This window comes from Chamaea fasciata, unplaced genomic scaffold (assembly GCF_029207755.1).
Source record: "Chamaea fasciata isolate MVZ Bird 193981 ecotype frontalis unplaced genomic scaffold, bChaFas1.0.hap1 SCAF_3, whole genome shotgun sequence".
NCBI lineage: Eukaryota > Metazoa > Chordata > Aves > Passeriformes > Sylviidae > Chamaea > Chamaea fasciata.
Window position 1 is genome coordinate 521,744 of NW_027094088.1, and position 23,252 is coordinate 544,995.

The window sequence follows — 23,252 nt, forward strand, 5'->3', positions numbered from 1 at the left end:
GGAGCGGCGCGCCGCGGCCGGGCCCGGGCGGGGAACGCAGGGAGCCGCCCCTGAGGGGGGCCGGGGCCCGGCGCCGCGGAACGGCCTGTCGGGGGGCGCCCGCGGGCCCGGGCGGGGCCGCGCCGCACTACAAGTCCCAGGGAGCGGCGGGAGCGCCTGTCGGAGCGGGGCTGTCGGAGCTCCTTGTACGGGCACAGGTACGGGGCCGCGGGCGCCGGCGGGGCCGTGCCGGGGCTGCGGGAGGCACCGCCCAGCCCCTCCGTGAGGGCCGGGGCCGCGGGGCCGCCGCCCTGCCCGGGTGCCCTCGGCAGGGCCCGCGGGCGGCGGGAGGCGGCGCGGGGGGCTCGGGCCGGGAGCGGCGGCCGGCGGTGCTGGAGCGTGTCCGGAGCCGTCCGCAGCCCGGGCAGTAAGTGCCGTGAGGAGCGGCCGAGAGCTGGGCGTGCTCAGCCTGGAGGAAAGGAAGCGCAGGGGAAACCTCCTCACTCTCCGCAACTGCCCGAGAGGAGATTGTTGCCCGGTGGGGGCCGGCCTCTTCTCCCAGGTAACGACTGACAGGCAGGTCAAGGGGAAATGGCTTCGAGCTGCACCGGGGAAGGCTTAGAGTGGATATTTGGAAAAAATTCTTCACGAAAAGGGTAGTCTGGCATTGGAACAGGCTGCCCGGGGAGATGGTCGAATCACCATCCCTGAAAGTGTTAAAAAAATCTGGGAATGTGGCACTTTCGGGGCGTGGGTTAGTGATGGGCCTGGCAGTGTTAACGGCTGTTCTCGGTGATCTTGGTCGTCTTCTCCATCCTTAGAGGATCCTGTGACCCCACACATCCCTATCCTCCCCTGACAGGTGTGTGTCAGGGAGGGAGGCTGCCCTTCTGCCCTGGCGTGACCTCTGCTGCACCTTCTCTCCATCCCCTGGGCTCGTGTGCTTGCAGACCATCTCTTCTCTCACCCAGCGGTGGCTGCTCTGGGGCTGCGTGCCTGGTCTTCCCCAGTCCCAGGAGCCCGGCATGGGAAGGCTGGAGCCTGTGAGCCGGCCCTGTGTGTGGCCAAGCCCGGCAGACCCCTCTGCCTGGGGATCAGTGGCAGTGCAGCAGAGGGGCACAGGAACAAGCAGCTGTAGCCCTGTGTGAAGCAAGAAATGCCCCACTGGCTGTCAGCTCGGCTGTCCTGTGCCTGCTTCCCCACCCAAGGGTCTCAGCTTGGCAGGCCGAGGCAAATTCCTTCATGGGGAAGTGGGGGGGCCAAGCAGTGTCTCCAAAGCTTAGGCGCATCCATAGAGAAGCTGGGGTTTGGGAAGCAAGGTGCAGAGCAGAAGCCAGCTCAGTAGGTGCAGAATCTCAGCAAGGCTTTAGTCAAAAATAAGTCAGCAGAGGGCAAAATATTTGGGGAAAAATAAGGAGATGGTGAGGTTGGCTGAAGAGGGGGCCACGGGGATAAATTTGTGACTGAGCAGTGTGATTCCCATGGCTAACAGGAGCTTCCAGAGCAGGCTGGGTTCACGAGCCCAAGGGCTGTTCTAGCACTGTCTGGTTTACGGGGCTGGAATTGCATTGTGAGTGTCCGAGCTGTTGAATGTGCAAGCTTTGCAGTTTCACACTGCCTTAGCACAAATGCTCCGAGCATTAGATAAATGTCAAGCACAAGTGAAGAAAGCGGGTTGTTCTCATGTTATCTCTAACAGTATGTTGCGTGTGCTTGAAATAGAACTGTCTATATGGACTGCTGCGAACTGGCTGGGCTATTTTAAGGGTTACTAAACCTTGTGGCTGGTGTCTTTTGGGAGACGGGACTGAGGCAGCCACACGGTAGGATTTGCTCTCTGGAGCAGCTTTGCAGGGTAGGCTGCTCTTCTTGGGGTGCTGCTGTAATTCTGGGGGTGACAGAAAGAGTCCTTGAAAATCCAGGCCACCTGCTGCTGGGTTTCTCCCCCTTGCTTTGGGAATTGGATGCAGCAAGGCTGATCTGAGCAGCTTTCGGAAATGGCTCTGGGTTTCCTCCTGTGTCCACAGAGGAGTGAGAGAGCCCAGTGAGCTCCCTTTGAGCAAAGAAGTGGATCCACGGCTACATGGGTTTGTTATAAGGTTGTCGCCTGGCTACTGTACTTGGAGATGCTCAGTGGCTTTCTATCTTGAATGAAGCATTTTCATAACTAATTGTAGGGATTGAAAATAGTAAGCCTAAAGCCAAGGGAACAAACAGGTGGAAAAATCTGACTGAAACCTATGATCACTGGTTTGGGTTATTTGCTGTTGTTTTGGGGATTTTTTTTCTATCTGTGCCACGGTGCTCAAGTCACCACAACAGTTTTGGAAGATATGCTAGTGAATGATTATTGAGTGATATTTTTGTTGATCTCAGATGTCCACATGCTGTGTTGTTAGGCTCTTGTTAGGTGTAAGCTGGAGCAGTTGGGGTGTGGGATGAAGGTTGTTTGAGGCACTTAGTGCATCTTCAGGCAACAGCACAACCAGAGATGTAGGAGTGCTGTTACAGGTGCTGTCTTCGAAGAATGCAGAGCTGAATTAAACCTGATTGTTCCCTGGCTTAGCAGTGGCACGCTCCAGGTGCTTTGTGGCAGAGGAGCAACTCACTGCTGTGCTCACTTAATTTCCATCAGCATCAGGTACTTCACCAGTAAGTGAAGCATATCCGGATTTTCAGCAATGTTCTTATTCCTGGCATTCCTGGCTAATGACAGGGACCTACCAGGGTTTCAGAATTTCTCTGCATCCTCTGTGCTTTACTGTATTTCTGGGGACATCATGGCAGACCAGGGAAATGGGGAGCTGTGAGGACTGGATGGTTGGAAGTCAGAGATCTGTTAGTTTTTGGAGGGTGGAAGTGAGGAGCTAACGTGGGTCAGTGGAAGCAAGCGGTAGCTTGAACAGAAGCTGTGATTCTGTGTGTCTCATCCTGCAGTGCCCTCCCAGTTCCCTAACACAGTTTGCCTCTGTCTTATCGATAATTTTGTGATTTGTAGCCTACATCACTGTTGCTGGTGTCCTAACTGAGAAACCACAGGATGTATTTTGCATAATATAATATTGTACAGTTGGGGGAAATGGTTAGTAAGTTGTTTCTTATCAATTTTGCTGTTTCGCTCTCTCCTTGGCTGTGTCCTCTGTGATCTTTAAAGAAATCTAAGCTGTAGGTTAATGCCAAGTGCACTTCGCCTACTAAGAAATCCTCATAGAAATGAGATTGAAAAGTAGTTTATTTATGTCCTCATTTATATCATATAAACTATCATTGGAAATCACACTTGAAATGGAATTTAAGAGTGCCCATAGTTGTAGGACAGAAAATACAGTTTTTTCTCAAAATATGTGTCTAACTCTTATTTGCAGACAGTGCACAGAGGAGGCTTGGAGGAGGAAAATGCTTTGGGACAGAAGAGTGGTCTAAAGAAACGATTCTAAATAAGGCAGGAGAGGAGAATCTGGAGCTGGGCACAGAAAGCATGGGGTGGAATGGGGGAGGCATCCTTGGGAGACAGGGCTGTGCAGGGAGAAGGGGAGGCAGGGCCTGTGTGTGGCTGAAAAGGAGCAAACAGATGCCTGGCGATGGCAGGAGGATGTGGGAGCTCCAGGCCAGGGCTGTGGCCAGTGGCAGAGGAGGAAGGTGGGAGTTCGCATGGGTGCTTTTATTACAGTGTAGGGAAGAGCACTTGGGGTTGGAAAAACCCTGAGAGCTTGTTAAACCCTGTGTTTTCCCATGGCCCTGCAGAGATGACTTCACTCTTCTGGTCAGTCTCTTCACGAAGTGTTGGTACTGAGTGTTTGCTTTTCTTGGCTCTGAGGAGGGGCAGCAGGAGGCTGTGCTGGCAGAGCTCTGTGTTTGCCCTGCGGGGGATCCCCGGACACGGCCAAGGGAAGCGCAGCCAACTTCCATCCCATCGCCCTGGCCACCGCTCCAGACCTGCCAGTCACCTGGAGAGCACGGATCTGAGGAAGAACTTGCTCAGTAATTGTAGGAAACAGCATTTCAACATTGTTGCTTCAACCTCAGCGTCTTTCTTGCAGTGCCAGGGATTGGGGCTGGAGCTGCTGTTTCTCAGTGGACCCTGGGGTGGGGTTCTGTCTGGAACAGCAGAACTGCTGGGGCAGCTCCTGTGGCAGTGACGGGACCAGCATCCTTGCACCTGGCTCCAGGGAAGTCCCAAGGGTGAAGAAGGGTTTTCCCAGCCTTTCTGACAAAAAAGGCAGGGGCCTTGGTGCAATGCCTGCCTGCCGTGCCAAGCAGCTGTGCTCCTCTACCTCAGTAGGAACCAAGCAGAGAACTTTGGAAGTAAGATTCATCCCCTTGGTCCTTCTGGATTGGGCTCAGTCTGAAGGGTATTGAAAATATTGATGCTGGTGATAAAGACCAGTTAAGCTCCTTGAGGAATCTTTTACAGAATCACTTAAACAAGAAGAGATTATGAGGAAAACATTTGGTTAGATTTTTCAGGAATAACTTGTGACTGAGGCAGGAAACAGATTTAGATATGTGAAGCCTTCAAAATAGCTTGGAAGGTGACTTTGGTGGGTTCCATGGAAACTCATCTGTTCTGTAGCTTTGCAGAGGACTTATACAAGAGTGCTGCTTGGCTTAAAGAAAATAGTTGCTTAAGGAAAAAACCTCAAACCTGCTAGATCTGAAATTGAAGCATGGGCTGTAGAAGATGGGCGCTGTTCTGGGCCCTGCTGGAGCAAAGCTTGCTGCAGCTTTCTGGGTTGCTGACTGCAGTTTAGGTTAGGGTGGTTGCTGCAGGAACAGGCAGGTTTGCAGGAGAGCTTCCTGTTACAATAAAGCTGCCGGATGGTCTCTGTTGGGGCTTTGCACATGTCCTGTCGCTGTAACATTCACATACAGACCACGAAAACAACTCGAAAAAGAAAAAACTCCATGGAGGGGTGGTTCTTTGGAGGTTTTGTGTTGGGTGTTTTGTTTTAATATTTTCCCCTGCTGATTCTCAGAACTGATCCAAAGAGCGTGCTCTTCCCTCTGGGTGTGTTCTTTTCACCTTCACCACTGGCTCTGGCCGTTCTCATTCATGCGGACAAATGGCTGTGACATGTACAATGACACGTGCATGGCCACGCCGCAGGTGTTCGGCTGGGGCTCCCCGAGGGGGTTTGTGTGCAAGGGCATCTCTGCGTGCTCCTCCGAGCCCTGCCCTGTGTCCCCTTCCCCAGAGGAGCGTTTCCAGCGGATGGGGATACACCGAGGTAACCTTTGGAGCGGGCACTCCGGCCGGCCGGGAGGAGCCGCGGGACGCGTGTGGCTATTTTGGCGCTGTGTGTGTGTTGCAGAGGCAGGCGGCCCTGCGGAAGCATGCGGCAGCGGCACCGGGGGCCCTGAGGACGCCTGGCCGCGGGGAGGAATGCTCCGGTGGGCAGTGCACTTGGAAGGCGGGCCCCGGAGGGTGAACCACGCGGCCGTGGCCGTGGGGCACAAGGTCTATTCCTTCGGCGGCTACTGCTCCGGGGAGGACTATGAGACCCTGCGCCAGATCGACGTCCACGTCTTCAACGCAGGTAAACGTCTCCTCGGGGGCACAAAGGACCGGGCTCGGTGACTGCCTGCCTTGCCGTCTGCTGCCTGGCGTGTTATATATACCCTGTGACAGGCTGGCTGACTCTCGATTTCCAGAAAAAGTTATCAGAGTGGGTAGGAGCCTCTTTCCTTGTGCAGCCTTGCATTTTCACCTTCAGGGGCAGGACACAGAGGGGCTGCAGTTCATCTGGCTGCTAGGATAAGGACTCACTGAAGTAGTCACATGGCTTGGTTTGCCCTTGCTCCCTGTGAACACAAACTCGGCTAGGTGCAAGGAGGTGGTATGGAGCTGGCTCAGGTTCCCCCTCCAGTCTGCAGCATGTCCATGCTCAGCTGCCCCTAGGGTCTGAGCCAGGGCCCTCAGTTGGGATTCCAGGTGTAGACATCTGAGCTGTTTCCCCCTGGGGGCACCTGACAACTGGTGCCAGCATGAGGGAGTCAGCAGGGGCATGTGGCTAGGAGGGAGGCCTTCCCATTTTGGTAACTGCTATCATGGAGATTCACAACATAGCTTAGAAAAGCATCTGCAACTGGAGCCATTTGTGTAGGATAGCCAGTACCTGTCATGAGGCTGAGTTGGAGCCATGGTTGTGCTGACAGAGGCTGTATTTCTTGATTAATTGCACCCTGAACTGAAGAGGTTACTGAGCTGGTCCATGAAGTATTTCCCTGTAATTAGGCAGTGATTAAAAAAACTGCACAGATGCTTGGGTGGCTCCAGCTAAACAGAGCCAAGAATGGAGAACCAATGACCAGTTTTGGAGACTGAACAGTGTGCTGAATGCTCTGCCAACACCCACAGGTAGACAAACCTAGTTTGTCTGTAAGATGCAGTGAATTCACTCCTTTAAGACTCATGTGCAGCAGGGATAAAAGCACTGGCTGCAGAGGGCTGCCAAGGTGACCTGCTCACAGTTTAGGGGCGGTGTAGCTCAGGATCCTGTGAACAGTGACATTCACCTCTGTCCAGAGGGCCTGGGCTTTCACACTCAACACAGCTGAATGTTGTAGAACGTGCCAAGTAGAGCACCACTCTTCTGGGGAAGCATAATGACTGTGCCCAAAGGAATGCTCTTGTGTTGTCTTTCCTTCTTACCACTCCCAAGTATTAAAGTGACAGAATGCTGCAGCCACCACATGGGAAGTGACAGTGGCTTCCCAAGCCCTTGCTCAGCTAGCATTGTCAGGTGGCAGTGCTAAAGCCAAGACAGCAGATTTTGAATGATCTCTTGTCAGCCTTCCAAAGATGAAGACTATGTTTTAGGTAGGAAGCATCCAGTCTAGCTTGACTTGAGCATTGGATGTGCTTCCTCAGGGGCCATTCAGCCCGTGGGGGGGATGCTCACCTTTTGAGATGCCTGACTTTTCCCTCTCCCTATGTTAGTATTTCAGAGGAGCTGCAGACTGTTTCCTGCTGTATTTCGTATCAGCTCCATGTAGAAAACAAACCTGGAGGCTGTATGTGGCAGAGGGAGGGTGACTGGTCCTGTTATGTAATGGCTGTGTAACACTTGCTGTGGCTCTTGCACTGTCATTAAACCCTGTAATACCTGTTGACTCTTCCGGCTGCTGCTGGACATGACAGGAAGGGGGACCTGTAATCACAGGGAGTTCCTATTAGTAATGCAAAGTTAGCAGGGAGAACTTGAGTATGGATGGGGATAAAGGAGACAGACTGCCACCTCATCTATAGCTTGAAAACCAAAACAGAAGCTAACAAACCCTGTTTCTACAAAGCTGCTGTGTTTCTTTACTTAAACTGTGCTTCTGCAAGTCAAGGTGATGCCTTCAGGCGTTCCCATGCATATTGCTGCAGTGAGTTATTCCTGTGCTGCCCATTCTTGCAACTTTGAGTATCTTCAGCAATCCCACTAGCTTGAAGTGGTGTCTGCATTTATGGTCACCTCTGTAATTTTTCTTGCCCTATTTGTTTGTGTGTGTGCTGTACCTTCACTCACAGTCTAGGATGAGCCAGAGTGGAAACCTTTTCAGTGAATTATTGTAGAACAGAGCCTGTTTTTGTCCTCTGGGCCTCCAGAGGACTTCCTTCTGTGTTTCTTAACTAGCTACTACTCGGGGCCAGACACAGCTTTCCCTTGTTTACTTGACTGCTCCTGCACCTTGTCACGGGGTAAAAAGCCCCGCGCGGGATGGGGCATGAACTGTGAGCAATCTAGCAGGCTTAGCGTTTGACAGGGGCTCAAACCTGTGCTTGCAGTGTCCCTGCGCTGGATCAAGTTGCCCCCAGTGTGGACAAACAGCCGGGACCACGTGAGGGAGGTGCCCTACATGAGGTATGGACACTCCGCCGTGCTCATCGACGACACCGTCTACATCTGGGGCGGCCGCAACGACACCGAGGGAGCCTGCAACGTGCTCTATGCTTTCGATGTCAGTAAGTCCCAGCTCCTCACTCTTCTGGTCACAGCTCTTCCTGGTCAGGCCTTCTCTCTGCCCCCCCGCTCTGCTGCCCAAGTGGTTTCCTTGTCCCTTGGTGACAGTCTGGAGAAAAGGGTGTCACCGTTTCAGCAGTTTGGGAAGTGGAGTATGGTGGCCATTGTGTCTGCCTGCTTAAATCTCTGTAAGAGCCTTTGGGCAGAGATTGCTGGTGTTGGCTAATAATGAAAATGGTTTTCATTTTTCTATTAGCTTAGCGTGCTCTCTCCGATAGTAACTACCACTGAAGTGTTCTCTCTGTGTGATGCAGTATTCCTTAATTGTGGCTGAAGGTTGAAGCAAGAAGGGGCTGGGCTCTTGAGGATTGTGGTTCCTCTCCAGTGTGGTCCTTCTTTCTGAAGGCATGAAGGAGAGTGAGGAATAAAGCACAGGAGTAGTCCGGGACAGGATGGCAAAATCAGGGAAGACATGAGTGAAGCTAGATAAACCTGAAAAATAAACTCCTTGAGCCTTTTGGTTGGCTTCTCCATAGCACTGCTGGAGCACCTCTGGAGAAAAGGCACCATCAGGAACTGCATGGACACAAGTGTCAGGAAAGAAAAGGAGTATATCTGGATTCTGGAGGCAAGTCCATCTAAATACTGGCCAGTAACTGTCTTGCTGGACTTGCAAGGAAACTGCTTGCTCTGGTGCTTGGTCAAGGGGTCTCTTCTTTACCAGGAAATATCTTACAGCTTGTGGCACAGGGTTGCCCCCTTCCTTCCCCTGCATGCCGACACATGCAGCTGAGAAGCCACCAGTGAACCTCTGCCTACACAGAGGCCTTGTTGTGGGACCTGCCTAGTCTCCCTGGAAGCTCCAGTGCTTTAGCATTAAGTGAAAATTAACAGAAAGTCCTGCTCCAAACCCTCTGCAGCTGTCTGTGCACACAGGCCTGCCATTCCTGGAAAGTAAGGCTGGCAGTGACAGTCCCATGTCTGTAGTGTAAGTTTCACTATAGGAGTCACATCAGGCTAAATAAAGTCCTGTCTGAGTGCAGTTTTGTCCCTGTGGTGTTGAGCAGATCGCAAATTGAAGTCTTTTCCATCTCCAGTTTAACATGTTGCACTTGGGTGAGCTGTTGCTGATAGTGTGACTGAGTTTGGAAGCAGCCCCAGGAAGAAAAGGAACTTGATAGCCCTGAGCTGTCTCACTAGAGGCTCCCCAGGGATTCTGCTGACCTTGCAGGACCCTTTGTGTGGTGCCAGATGGAGCATAGGTGGACAGTTGTGTCCACAGGCCAACTTCAGGGAAGCCATCCTCATGCTTTGGCTCCAGAGTGAGGACTCTCTGAAATAAGCACTGTTTTTGGCAGCCAAGAGCTGTTAGGGAGGGTGGGGGGAATGTCTCCTGCAGCCTGGAGGCTTATCTGTGCCTCTCTGAGCTCTTGGGGCAGGTGCCTGTTTGCGCTTGGCAGCGAGTCGCTGGCTTGGCTCCGTGTTGCCCTGGCATGGAGAACAGCTCTGGCTGGATTTTAAGTCATCTTCTAAATCAAGCCAGCCCCTGGAGTGTGCAGGCTAAGGGGCTGAATCTGTCTGGTGCAGGCTCACAGGGAGCATTGTGGAGGGTGGAAGGTGAGGAAGAGGGGATGAGAATGTAACAAGTGGAGCAGATAAGACAGGGAGAGCTGCCCTGCAGAGGTGGGCACAACAGCTAACATGGAGAGCTTGTGGCTAAGTGATTTCTTTGAGAGCTCTTTTTCCTCAGCCATGCTCAGTTACTGAGCATCTCCACGCCGTGAGGTCAGTTGAGCCACTTAGCATTATTGCTTCATTGTAATAGAAAGTGTGAATGCAGAGTTGATAAGTGACTCACAAGCACACTTCGCAAGAGAGTCAGTAAAAATAACATTGTTCAAGCTGTGCTGTGCTACTCACACTTAAAATGTGAGCTCTTTGTCAGGTCTGGCAGTCGGTGGCCATGCCCAGAGGCTGAGATGTGTGTCACCGTGTCCCTCTGTGGGGGCTCAGGCAGGTCGCCTTCCCCCAAGAAGCTTGCAGTCCCTCTGGCAGAGCAGGAGCTGTGTGAGAAAATAAGAATGATTTTTGCCTTAGAAATTAAGAACAGCAGCAACAGAACTATCCCACCCTAACTCCTACTGATTTTTCTCAGCATTGCCTCTCGTTTTGTTTCAGACACGCACAAGTGGTTCACACCAAAGGTGTCTGGAATGGTCCCAGGGGCAAGAGATGGGCACTCAGCCTGTGTCCTGGCCAAGAGCATGTTTATCTTTGGAGGCTACGAACAGCTGGTGAGTGGTCTCTGTAACTGTTAATTGGTGAGCCCTTGGGAAAGAGGGTGTTGATACCCAGCACACTGATAGAGGCAGGACACGGGGGCCTGTTTGTGTTCCCAGTCACTGTCATCTGGTAACGTAGCAAAGCTGTGGCATTAGTACCCAGGTTATGCTAATTGTTTTGTGGAGAAGATGGTTGGAAAAGCAAGTCCAAAAAAGTGTTGGATTTTTTTTTTAACTTTCACAAAACATATTTACCACAAAGAGAATTTTTTTTTCTGGCTCATTTCTCAGCCAAATGTAGATAAATAAATACACAACATTTTAATTATATAATTATAATTTATATGTTAATAATTATTGATAATTATATGTTGATCTACATTTATTTTAATTTCGCTCAGAAATGAGCAGAAAAATCACTTTCTGCAGTGTTGCTGTGAGGTTTTTGTCCTAGTCTGGTGTATGTTCCCTGTAGTCTCTACCTGCTCTGACATCTTGCTGATCCCTTTCAGCAAACACTCGGCTGCCTTCCCATTAAGAATACCTTGAGCCAAAGTTCATCCTGCAATAGCTGTCAGTGTGCCTAATGCTCTTTTCAGCAAATCCTTATGATCTGATTGATCTTAAGAAGTGGGTAAATATAATTTCAGCCTATCACCAGGTTCCAGAAAAGATGTGCAAAGTCACATCTGTTTGTTTGGAAGAAAGCTGGGGCTCTGTTACAGGTGTCTCTGGGTTTTTCCCTCTTTTCTGAGGATGATAGCAGGCCAAATCCATTGTATTGATTACAGCAGCAGGAGACATTCAGAGGTGTCTTGTTTTTAACCAAGACCAAATAAACCTCTGGCTGTCTTGCTGCTCTCTACCTTGCCTGGAGGAGCAGGAGTCCACATTGTGTGAATGCAATCTCTTCCAGGCAGCCAGCTGCAGATGGGTTTTGTGGGACCTCAGAACCTGGAGAGTATTTGCTCCTGGATGTTCAGCTTCCCTGAATAATCTTAGCTTCTGCATCTTGTTAGGCAGCCTTAGCAGAGCCAGTTTGACTGTCCTGCTAATGCCTCTTTTTCTGCTGCCACATGGAGAGGAGGCAGGTTCCTGCCATGAATGTATTGTGTGCAGGACAGCCTTTGGGGCAGGAGCTGAGCACCAAATAAATGGGAAAGCTGCAGGAAGAGGCAGGACACCTTTGGGAAGAAACAGGCTTTGCTTTCCTCTTGTAAAGTGATAAATGCACCTTGTCTCTTAGGAAGTACTGACTCCAAAGGGATGCTCCAGGTCTGTAGGGCAGCATCCTTTCTGGGGCTGGATGTGACCAGGCTTCTCAGTCCCTTTGTGACCAAGCTGCTTGTCTGTCTTCCAGGCTGACTGCTTTTCAAATGATATCCATAAATTGGACACCACAAACATGATGTGGACCTTAATCTCTGCCAAGGTCAGTGTCTGTTTTTCACTCTGGTTTGTGGAGGAAGATTTGCATCTGCTATTCTCTGGGGTAGCTGCCCACACTTGTCTCACAGCTTCTGGCTGATGTGGCTGGGATCTGCAGGATGGGAAGTTCTCCAGGAGAAGGCAGCCACCCAACTTTCCCACCAGGATGTGTTATTTCCCTGGGTAATCTGCACTTTCTTTTGTCTTTGTTTTTTACTCTGTCCTTCAGGGTACACCAGCTCGCTGGAGAGACTTCCATTCAGCCACCATCATTGGAACAAAGATGTACGTGTTTGGTGGCAGAGCTGATCGTTTTGGGCCCTTTCATTCCAACAACGAGATCTACTGTAACCGCATTAAAGTGTTTGATACAGAAACCAACTCCTGGCTGGACTCGCCTCCCACCCCCGTGCTCCCGGAGGGCCGGCGGAGCCATTCAGCCTGTGAGTGTGCCTCTGCTGAGGCTGGAGGCTGGGGGAAGGAAATTCCTGCCCTGCTGGGTGGGGCTGTGGGTTAGCAAGGGCTGCACAAAGCCCAGTTTCTGTGGAAAGCTGCTGCCCACCGAAAAGCCTTGCACGCCACACTGTACATGAGGGTGATGTAAGGAGAGGTGGACAGCCAGCACCACGTTGCTTTGTGTTTGGTGTTGGGTCAGGGACCTGCTGGGTGGCCCTCTGATGTCTGTGCTTGCTCCCTACAGTCAGCTACAACGGGGAGCTGTATGTATTTGGTGGCTACAATGCACGCCTGAACAGACACTTCCATGACCTCTGGAAATTCAATCCAGGTATTTATGCTTTGAGCTTGCTGCAATGATAGAGCTCTGGGCCCTCAGGCATGCGAGTGCTCAGAGGAACACGCTGTCCAAGGAGTACTGCTTGGGGGGGGAACAGCAACTTGCTACCGTGCCTGTTCCTCCTCGGGATGTTTCCAAATCTCAGTTAGAAAGTGGGAAATGAGATATTGCTGAAAGACGTATTTCATTGGAAAAACGTTGTCTTGTTCTTAAATACGCAAAAGTACTGACAGAAGAGAAAATATGGGGAAGCAATAGGGTTAGGGAAGGGAGAGACTAGAGCTGGAGAAACCATTCAACTTGAGCTGCAGGATCACCACCTCTTGGTACCAGCTCCAACTGTGCAGCAGAAGTTCTTCAGCTGGTACCCTGAAAATCAGTCAGCTGTGAGCTGTTCTGGAGTCCTCAGTCCTCAGGAACATTTGTCTATGGACTCATTTTGTTTGCTACTTGCTTTGCCTAGTACAGTTACCTGAGAGCAGCCAACCTGCTGCTCCCCGAGCTGATTGTGAGCTGGTGTGAGAGCTCCTGCAGGTTCCAGTCCTGTGCACTGTCACCCTTGCCACAGAGAGCAGCAAGAGCACAGGCTGCTGTCGGCGCCCGGTTCAGCTCCCCGGGCCCTCCTCCCGCTGCCCCAGCAGCTGACACTGCTCTGCCGGGGTGCTCTGCCATCGCAGCCTGCCAGCAGATGGAGCCTCCTCCTCCCGACGCCGGCCGAGGCAGGCTCTGCCTGCCCGCCCCTGCAGCTCTGCCCAGGACAGCTCCCTGTGGTGTGGGTCCTGCTGCTCAGGCTTGGCAAGGGAAAGGCCTAGAAGGGGCCCTGAGCAACCTGGTTTAGTGCAAGGCGTCCCTGCCCATGGCAGGGGTTTGGAACAAAATGGTCTTTAAGGTCCCTTCCAGGCTAACCATTCCAGGATATGACCTGCAAATCCTGTCTCAGCAGGCAGAGCTCCAGGACTGTGACTGGCATCTGAGTGGCACTTCAGTAACAACCTCCCAGAAGTGCCTCATTTAGCCATTAGTGAGGAGGTCGGGGGGAGGGTGGGTTTTGGCTACTTGGTGTCTGTGATCTGTTTAAATTCATAGCCTGCTGGTGGCTGATCTTGGCCAGGCCCTCCTGACAAGCTGGTGCCCTCTTTTCCTCTCCTAGTTTCTCTTTCTTGGAGGAAGATTGAACCCAAGGGAAAAGGGCCATGTCCTCGGCGCCGGCAGTGCTGCTGCAGAGTGGGGGACAAAATCATCCTCTTTGGAGGTACCAGGTGAGTTGTGTGGCTCCTCAAGAGGCTCGGCCACTCCCTTCAGCATAGTGTCCCTTCACACTCCGACCCACACTGGATCAGAGGGACGTCAGAGGCACGTGGCAAGTGTCAGTCTATTTGACAAGTGTAAGTAATCATGGACATCAGGGCTCCCCTGGAAAAAGGCCGTGGAAGAGACTGAAGGTGTCATGTAAGCTTGTAGAGCATCTGGTGACAAGCCGTCTTGTACATGCAGAGACAGAGGGTGTAACAGGCTGCTCAGGAGGGGCTGTGCAGTGCTCAAGCTTTCTGGTAAAGAGGTGGTGAGGATAAGAGAGGGGATCCCAGTTGCCAGAAGGACACATATCTCAGTCTGCTGTGCCAGAGCAGACCTCACACTGACTTATCTTCACCTACATGCTGCCCCGCTTCTCCCACCAGAGCTTCTTTCTTCTGTTGGCTTCAGTGTGGGTTCTGCTGCCAAGCTGCAGGGGGATGTCTGCTCAGCTGGGAGCCCTTCGAGGAGCCTACACACACGACAAGACAATGTTGCCTTCTGTGCCAGGGCTCCTTAGCAACATTTCCATTCCAACAGGGACCTGGTGTTAGGATTCAGCTGTCAAACACTGGAAGTGATACTGTCAGGGTGCAGGGCAGCTGGATGTGGCCAAGAGCCTTAACAGCTGCTAAAAGAAAGGAAGTTGCCTATCACCAGGACACACTCTATGCTGTCCAGAGTGACAAATTGCAGCTCTGGAGCACAGTCCAGCTTGCCAGTATCTACCTTGCAGAGACATCTTAAATGCTTTCAGCTCTCCACATGGTCTGGAAAGCTTTGGGGCTCTCTCTGGGATCTTGGCAGTGGCTTTTTGGGGATGCTTCTGAAGGCAGCTTGGGGCAGAGAACCAAGCAGGACAGGTTCTGCTTATGGCCTGACCATACCAGTGTGTGATGGGGTGAAGAGCCCTCAGGTTCCAGGGGTTCAGGGGGTGTGCTTAGCTGTAGGATGACCATGTGACTGTGGGGGAGTGCTCAGTGCAGGTGAGGGATGCAAAGGTGCTGAGTTTATCCAGTCTCCTCATAAGATACTGGGTGCAGCTCAGTCCAGCAGAAGGCTCGGTAGGGCTTTATGGGAGTCCTGGGTGGTCCCAGATGCTGTGCTGTGTGTAGGTTTGTGTTACAGCAGCAGCTGAACTCTAATGTTCAGCCTTGGCACTCCTGGGAAATGCTAGCAAACCACAACAAACTTGACACCAGCTTTTTGGAGTTGGGTCCACCCTTTCCAAGCAATGCAGCAGCACCTTGTCTTCTCCACTGAACCACTTCAGAATTCCGAACTTGTTTCTTAAGTCAGTTAAGAACTTGTTTCTTAAGCCAGGCTCAACCCCAACATAGGCACATTGATCAGCACTGGGGTGGGCTCAGAAGCGCTGCTGGCAGCCAGGAATGCAGCCTGCTCCAGCTGGAGGGAGGGTCTTGCAGGCTGGGGAAGTGGGAGGTGGGGGTGGGCCGTGCTGGCTTCCTGTAGCAGTTATCAGGTGTGCTCTGGAGCGGCCTGGCGAGATAAGGAGTTTTCCAGGAAGTCGTTGTAATGGAGAACTCCCAGTGGTCTGCCTGCCGCCCTGTGCTCCTGGCTGGGAGGGGGAGGGCTGTCCAGCAGGGATTCTCACAGGATGAGCCCCAGGCTCAGCTTTCTAGGCAGCACTGGGGGATGGGCAGGCAAAACGTGTCCCTTTGTGTCCTGTCTGCCCTTCCAGGATTCACACATCCTGTAGACTGCTGAAGGGCACTTCTGCAAGCTGCTTGCTCCTGTGGCCTCCAAGAGCTTTGTGTCTTTGGTAGTCCTGCCCAGAGCTTGGTCTTTTTGCCCCAGCTGTGGTCCCTCCCTGTGGCCAGGAGCAATCCATCACTTGTGTCCCATTTAGGGGGCCAGGAAGCTTGGTGCTCCCATCAGCTGTGTCACAGCTGTGGCCCTGGTTGGTTTCCTCCCAAGCTCACCAGCAATTCAGTGTGCAGAGACTGTCCACAAGGAAGAAGGCAGGGGAGAAGGAATGCTACAAAACAGTTTAGCTGGAGAGATGCTGATCCAGATTTGGCTCGAGACTGTGTTTTCCCTGACAAGGCTTAGGAATCCTGGCTCTGGTGAGAGAATAGGGGCTGTCACTGAGTGCAGGGTGAGTGGTTTTGCAGCTGCAATGAGCAGTTTGCTCTGGCTGGCAAAGGTGTGCCTTGCTTCCTGCTGCCTGGGAGTTGCAGGGGGCCGCCTGGTCTTGAACTCCAGGCTCACCCTGCTACTTGCCTTTTGGTGATTAAAACCACAGATGTGGTGCCTGCTGGCTTTCCTTTGATAGATAAGGGATGGTCTAGGGTTTCCTGTGACGTGGATGTGAGATTAGATTGTGGTGTGTAAGCACACGAGGTGGAGTTAAAGGGGCTCTTGCCTGTATCCGGGCAGATGGGTCCCATCAGCAGCAGGTCTTCCCTGCCAGCAGTGAGCTGTGCTCTGCAGCTTGGCCTGGGGCTCGGGGGACCTGGGGGTGTCCCATGAGGTGTGAAGCTTAGTGCTCACAGGGGGGAAACAAGTGACACTGGGGCAAGGAGTCACTGCATGAGCTCGGTCCCAGCTAAGAAATGAGGGCACACGAAGTTGGTTTGTCACAGACCAAAGCAGGACTTAAAACACTTTTAATTTCTTTCGAATTTTCCAAACAACCGTCAGCCATGGGAGTGTTTTCCCGTGTTTCAGCACAGGCTGATCTCTCTGTGCGAGGAGATGTAGTGTCCAGTCTCTCAGGTGCTTTGGTTGTCCCATCAAGACCACTGTGACAGGAAACCATAGGTGAGACTGTCCGTTCCCTAGGAATGCCTGGTGTTTTAGTTCCTCATTAGCATTCCAGAACATCAGATGGGCATATCAGCAAATTGGAATTTGCAGTAGATCTTAACTACATGAGCACAGGAGTGATGGACAGGTGAGGGGGAGGCTCACGGCTGGAATCATCATGGGCATCCCTGAAAAGGAGGCAGATCCTCCATGCCCTGCAGAGGAAATGGTGTGGGTTTCTGCTCCCTGGCTCTGTGCAGCTCTGCCTACTCTGCAAGGAGCTAGGAAAGTGAAGACTTTGGGGGCTGCTTGGGGCATCAGAGGGGCAGGAGGGATCACAGGGCCCCTGCGTGGGACAGGCAGGCCAGGATCATTCCTGGATTTGCTCAGCCCTTGCCAAGCTGGTGTAGAAGAATTTTGGCTCTGACTGACATGCTGTGCTTGGTTTCTGCAGCCCATCTCCAGAGGAGGGAATGGGTGACGAATTCGACCTGATGGATCACTCAGATCTCTACATCCTCGACTTCAGTACGTGAGCACTTCCTGCCCAGCCTGTGCCTCTTGCCACAAGGTGCCCTGTGAGCGGGCCCCGCTCGCAGCACCAGCTGTGCCCTCCGTGGCTGCAGTGCCACGTCCTGGAGCCAGGCAGCTGTGTCTGACCAGTGTGCTCAGCTTAAGGCAGAGCAGCCAGAGGTGCAGCCGTGCTCTGTGCACTCCTGCATGCAGACCTCCCATGGGAGCACAGAAACCACCCCAGCCTGTCCCTGGTGTGCACTCTGCCTTGTCCCTCAGACAAGGCTCTGCCCTGTCTCCTGTGGCACTGCCTGCATGATGCTGGAGCCTCTGGTGTCCAGTCAAGGCCTGCTGTAGCTTAGCTGCTTTCTCTCCACAGGCCCCAGCCTGAAGACGCTGTGCAAGCTAGCAGTGATTCAGTACAGCCTGGACCAGTCCTGCCTTCCCCACGACATCAGGTACGGTGTGCCTTGCTGGGAGGTCACTCTGTGGGAGCTCCCTGACCCCGAGGTGCTGCAGCCCTGCCTGAGGGCTGCCCGGGGCCCTTGGCACTGTGCACCTTTGAGCTGGGCTGGGCTTTCGCTGAGGCTGACATGAAGCCAAGCTGCTCCAGGCCTGGGCACTGTGCGTGTGCTTTCTCTCAGTGTATGCTCTTGGTGTGTTACAGATGGGAGCTCTCAGCCATGACAACCAACAGCACCATCAGCCGCCCCATTGTCTCCAACCAGGGCTGAAGACAGCTCGTCCTTCTACCACCCTGCCCTCACCCCTCCACATACTGACCTCCTGCTCCACTGCCTGCATGAATTTTTAGCCCTTTCAAGCAAGGAATGTGTGAGCTCGGTTTGTCTTGCCCTAGCTAGGCCTCCCTCTGCCCTTGTCATGCTTTGGGCAGCACGAGTGGACAGGCAGAGCTGGCCCCTGGGGCAAAAACTGTCTGGCCCCAGCAGCACAGCTGTGACCCCTCTCCTCACTGGTGGCTCTCGAGCTTCCTTCCCTTTGTCTGTGGAACTGCAGCTGTGCTGTCCGATGTCCAGCCACCTTCCAAGGGCCTGAATCAACTCTTACCACCAGCCACGGCCCTGGGGTTGATGTCAGGGTCAACCCGAACTGTTCCTGCATTGCCTCAAGAGAGCAGGAACCTCTCCACCTGCTCCTGCCAGCACTGACAGCTTCCTGGCACTAAAGGGCAGGCCCCAGCTCCAGGCTGAGCCCAGCGTGGGGGCCTGGGCCCAGCTGGACACTGCCCAGCTCCCACTGTAAAACCCCAACTGGGGAAGTTTTATAAATGGTGAGGCAGACGTGGTTTCTGTGTGTCCTGGCACATGAACTGGGGGGGAGAGGCACGAGAGGGGAGTGACTGAACCAGCTGCTCTTCCCTGAAGCTGCAGGCCACTGGTGGCTTGTGGCAGCAGCAGGCGGTGGCTGATGGGAGCCACAGCCCTGCCCAGGGTGGGGAAGGGAAGCTGGGCCCCCCCAGCAGCACTGCCATGGGGTACCTGCCTCCTGCCCAGAGTTGTGCTCTCCTGCAAGAGGACAGAAGGAAAATGGTGTTTGTGTCCTGGGCTGTGCTGCCTCAGGTAGGTGGATCCTCTGTAGCTTCCTGCTTCAGGGCTGGAGGGATGCCTGGGACAGCCCTCCTGGGTGGCTCAGAGGGCTGTGCTCAAGCCCTTTCCCACCCGGGTGAGGTGTCTGATGTGAAGAGGAGCTCCAGTGGCAGCCGTAGTGGGGCCAGCGCAGAGAAAGCTAGGGCAGCATTCAGCGTGTTTCCTGGGATGTAAAGGCACAGGGGCAGCTGAGATGGTGGTGGCTGCATGCCAGGAACCTGGGTGGCAGAGGGCCCAGGCTGTGTCCCCTGCCCTGAGGGGTGGCACACAGCCAGGGTCAAGTGCTCCTCCAGCAGCACAAGGCTGCAGAGGTGCCTGGGCTCCTCAGCCTGCAGGAGGTGGCCAGTGCAAGCACGATGGAGCAGTCTGGAGTGGTGAAAACTCCGTGGCAAGAAAACAGAAGGTGCCACAACTGCCACAGGAGCTCATTCTTCACGCTGGCAGCACCTGGCTGTGAGAGGTGACGGCATCGCTGGCTGCAGGGAAACAGGGTGTGCTGTGACAGCACATCTGCCTGAGGGGGAGCAGCCCCAGCCTGGGCTCATCCTGTGTGACCCCGGGCACCTGCAGGGACTGAGGTGAACATCTGCCCTGTGCTGTCCAGCAGCTCTAACTCCCTTCCTCTATCAGCTGCCTCAGCCACAGGCACTCTGTCAAGCTGTGATATAAATGGCGGAGGTTTTTTTGCTGTGCACTGAAGCACCAAGCTTACTCTCCTTGCAGGGTGCCAGGCACTAGGAAATGTCCCCCTGAGGACCCTGAGTCCTACGCTGGGTTGCGTGGTGCTGAGCACAGAGACTTCTCAGTTCTGTCCATGAATGGCTGTCACTGGGAGGAATCACAATCTCTGGGGCACGGAGTGGAGACAACAGGCCCCAGAAGGGCTCAGCACCCCACGCCAGCTGCCTGTAGGAGAGCAAACCTTTGTGGGGGAGAAGTCTTCTCTGGGGAGAAAAGAAGAGGCTCATCAGGGAGAGGGGTCTCTGACACCCCACTCCTGTTCCAGAGTTCTCTCAGGTTCAGGGGTGCTGTGGCTCTACCCTGCCTCTGCCAGGAACCTACTGCAGGCCTGGGCATGGAACACTGCTCACCACCTTGGTCCAGGTGTCTCCAGTGTATTTTCTTGGTTTATCAGCTCCTTCTCCCAACACCCAGCTCAGTCATCCCTGATGCTGGAGAGCAGCTCCCAGTCAGGCAGACGAGACACAGGATGTTCTGCCGGGCTGGCAGGAGCTGGGCAGATGTGTGTCCCACAGGGAGATCCCTGCTGCCTTTGTCACTGCCCCCTCCTGAGCGGCAGGTTTACTTTAAAGACCCTGGCTTCCTTTTATTACTTCCCCTCTCAAATTTCAGCAGGCTGCAAGGGCTATTTTTAGAAGGCAGGCTACTAAAAATAGCCCTGAGCTGTTTGGCGTTGCGTCACAAGAGGTAACTCTGGCCGTGAGTGGCTTGGCCTCTGCACCCCGGGAAGGGTACAAAAGGAGGCCAGGAGCAGCAGGGTCAGCAGGTTCAGCCACAGCCGGAGGCGAAGGAGCAGCGGTTCCCTGCCAGCTCCAGGCCACCCCAGCCCCAGCAGCATGACCATCTTCTGCAGCCACTGCCACCGGCCCCTGCAGGCAGAGATGAGCTGCCTGCCCAGCAGGGCCAAGCAGGCGCCCGGTGCCCCGAGGCCGTTCAGGTGAGCTCCCTCCCGACTCCTGCCCTCCCTCAGGGCTGGGAAGGCCTCCCAGAACCCCGGGATAGCTGGTGTAGGGTCTGGTGGCCCTGGCAAGGAGCTGACGCCAGCCTGGGACAGCGGGACCGCCAGCCACCGGCTGGGGAGGACGCGCAGAGGTATTTCAGGTGGTTTAGGAGGAAAGGCACATCGTACTGGGCTGGGGTGCACATTCCGCCGCTGGATGCAGCTTCCATCCTTGTGGGGTTTGGTGGGGCGGTTGTGTCACGTGGGCTCTCCACCAAAGCACAGGTCATTGTCCAACCTGGTGCCAGGTGGAGGCACCAGCCCTATCAGCAGTGTGTGCCCCTGGGTAGGCTTGAGCACCTGTGCCCACCAGGTTTGCTCTCCAGAGGCAGCGGCTGGCACAGGTGCTGAGCATCTCCGCTCCACATCCCCGAGCTCGCAATTCTTCCCACAATGACAGGCAGGGAGGGAATGCTGTCCCTTTCCCTCCCTGGACACGTGTCCCACGTGGCTGGCTTTGCAGGTCAACCAAGAGTGCCTCCAAGGCTCGCCGAGACCAGATCAACGCGGAGCTGCAGGCGCTGCGCTCCCTGCTGCCCATCTCCGCTCAGGAGAAGGAGCGCCTCTCCTACCTGCACACCATGGCCCTGGTGTGCCTGCGGCTGCGGGGGGCCCAGCTCTTCCCCCCAGGTACCCCCAGCCTGCTCTGCCCCGCTCTGCCTTGGCTCTGTGTGGGGCACTGCCCCTGCCTCATCCAGGACAGCACCTCACCCTCACTCCCCTGCAGGCTTGGCTCCTCCCGCGGGACCGGCCCTTGGCACTGAACTGCTCTCCCTGCTCCCGGGGTTTCTGCTTGTGCTCTCAGCAGACAGCAAGCTGGTCTACATCTCAGAGAACGTGGCTCAGGTCCTGGGCCTCTCCGTGGTAAGGCATTTGCCGTCACCATCCCCATACCCGTCCTGGTGCCCCTATTGCAGGCACAGCACGCTGCCCCAGCAGACGCTGGGCTGTAGCTCCAGCAGGCTGTGCACCCACAGTGCCAGCAGGGCCCACTGAGACAGGCACAGCCTGAGGGCAGCCCCCTCTCTGTCAGGTGGAGCTGCTCGCCCAGGGGGACACGCTCTTTGACATCCTGGATGGGCAAGTGGGAGAGGATGTGCACAAGAAACTCCTCCTTGCCCGGGAGGAGCCTGGCAGGGGTAAGGGAGGCCTCGGCTGGCATCTCATGGATCTCGCCACCCTGCTCTGGCCCTTGGCTGTGATTAGAGAGCCAGGGCCAGCCCTGCTGGGAGTAGGGAGCTCCTGACCCCCTCTGTGTTCCCTGCAGAAGTCACTTTTGTCAGCGAGATGCGCACGTCCAAGGCCTTCCGGCTGCGGCACGGGGGCAATCGGGTGGTGGCGGTGTGCGGGCGCTTTGCGGCGCTGCGCTGGCCACCCTCCCCCTGCACCACAGCCTTCCTGGCCCTCTGCACTCCTGTCGGGCAGTCGCCCACAGATGGCGAAGCCTCTTCCCAGGATGACGTATTCCAGAGCATGCATCTCCTGGACATGACGATTATTGATGTCACGGAGAGGTGAGGGAGCCCTGCCTGCACCACAGCCCCAGCTGTTCATCTCGGGCGGCAAGAATCATTTCCCTTCACCAAACCCGTGTATGGGATGCAGGCTCGAACACTGCACGAGCACTGAGACTCACAAACACCTCCCACACCTCTTCCCTCATTTACAACTTATCTCTGTACCTCTGTTGTTTCGCTCTCCATCACGCAGCAGCTGCTCCTTGCTGGCACGGTGCAGGCTGCGTACAGCACTCAGTTCTGTCGCTCCCCTTGTCTTCCCCAGTGTCACCTACCACCTAGGCTACCACAGGGAGGAGCTGGTCGGTCAGTCGTGGTACAGCCTCCTGCACCCCGAGGATGCTGACCTGGCAGCTGCCCAGCACAGGGCCGTGGGTGAGTGTCAGGCCCGGGAATGCGTGTGCTATCCCCTGGCTCCATGGTCTGGTTATGCCTGAAACGTGGCCGTCCAGGACAACGGCGGCAAAGCCAATTCAGCTCTCTCTGTTGTCACTCTTCTCCAAAAAGGACGAGGCAGGGGAGTGGTTACACACCCCATAAGTAGCTCCCAAGCTGGGGGTGGGCATCCTGCTTTGCCACGGTGTACAGAAGAGGGACAAACCCAGGCTAGTGGCCGGCGGCAGAGCTCCTCGGGGCAGCCTGGGGCCGTGCCCTGCTGCCGGCTCACGCTGTCCCTTCCCTCGCCCGCAGCGCTGGGGGCCGGGGCCGGGCCTGCAGCGGAGACCGCCGTGCTGCGAGTGCTGCGCCGGGACCGCGCCTGGAGCTGGCTGCGCGTGTGGGCGCGGCGGGACGGCGGCTGCATCACCTGCACCTGCCGCTGCCTCAGGTGAGCGGGGTCCGGGGTGGGGCGGCGGCTGCATCACCTGCACCCGCCGCTGCCTCAGGTGAGCGGGGTCCGGGGTGGGGCGGCGGCTGCATCACCTGCACCCGCCGCTGCCTCAGGTGAGCGGGGTCCCGGGGGCTGCATCACCCGCGGCCGCCGCTCGCCCAGGGCCGTCCCTTACGCCGTGCCCGCCGCAGGGAGGAGGAGGCGGCCCACCTGCGCGCCCGGCAGCCCCGCGCCGCCGCGCCGCCCGCGGGCCGGGAGCTGGGCCGGCTGGCCGAGCAGCTCCGCGCCCTGGCCGACAGCCTCTCGCCGCCCGCCGCCGCGCCCCGCCGCCGGCCCCGCGCCCAGGACGCCCGGGACGATGTCTCGGCCTGCCTCGGGAACTCTCTGCTGCACCCCCACCAGTTCCTCCGGCTTCCTTTCGAACAGAAGATGATAGAATGCAGCGTTCCGAGTGTGCTCTCACGGGTGTCGAGTCTCCAGGGATGCTGACATCCCTTGGGCTGTACCCTTCCTACTCCAGGCCACCGTGGGTGACCGCATCTCCTTCCA

General features: G+C 55.1%; 2 protein-coding genes across 3 annotated transcripts; both read left to right on the forward strand.

Moving 5' to 3' along the window:
* Positions 1-22: 22 nt before the first annotated feature.
* Positions 23-18,310, forward strand: KLHDC3 (kelch domain containing 3). Of its 2 annotated transcripts, none has more exons than XM_066177616.1 (11): positions 23-197; positions 5,292-5,516; positions 7,754-7,930; positions 10,107-10,222; positions 11,571-11,642; positions 11,868-12,081; positions 12,339-12,425; positions 13,585-13,693; positions 16,951-17,024; positions 17,389-17,467; positions 17,677-18,310. In XM_066177616.1, the coding sequence occupies exons 2-11, from the start codon at positions 5,363-5,365 to the stop codon at positions 17,741-17,743; spliced, it is 1,149 nt and encodes a 382-aa protein (XP_066033713.1). In that variant the 5' UTR covers positions 23-197; positions 5,292-5,362; the 3' UTR covers positions 17,744-18,310. The 2 variants fall into 2 exon arrangements, with proteins under 2 accessions (XP_066033713.1, XP_066033712.1); XM_066177615.1 differs by lacking the exon at positions 23-197 and adding an exon at positions 250-541.
* Positions 18,311-18,510: 200 nt separating this feature from the next.
* On the forward strand, positions 18,511-23,192 carry LOC136287919 (neuronal PAS domain-containing protein 4-like). Its single transcript, XM_066180606.1, has 8 exons — positions 18,511-20,294; positions 20,821-20,987; positions 21,085-21,221; positions 21,391-21,496; positions 21,625-21,871; positions 22,140-22,249; positions 22,565-22,700; positions 22,895-23,192. The coding sequence occupies exons 1-8, from the start codon at positions 20,194-20,196 to the stop codon at positions 23,190-23,192; spliced, it is 1,302 nt and encodes a 433-aa protein (XP_066036703.1). The 5' UTR covers positions 18,511-20,193.
* Positions 23,193-23,252: the final 60 nt, after the last annotated feature.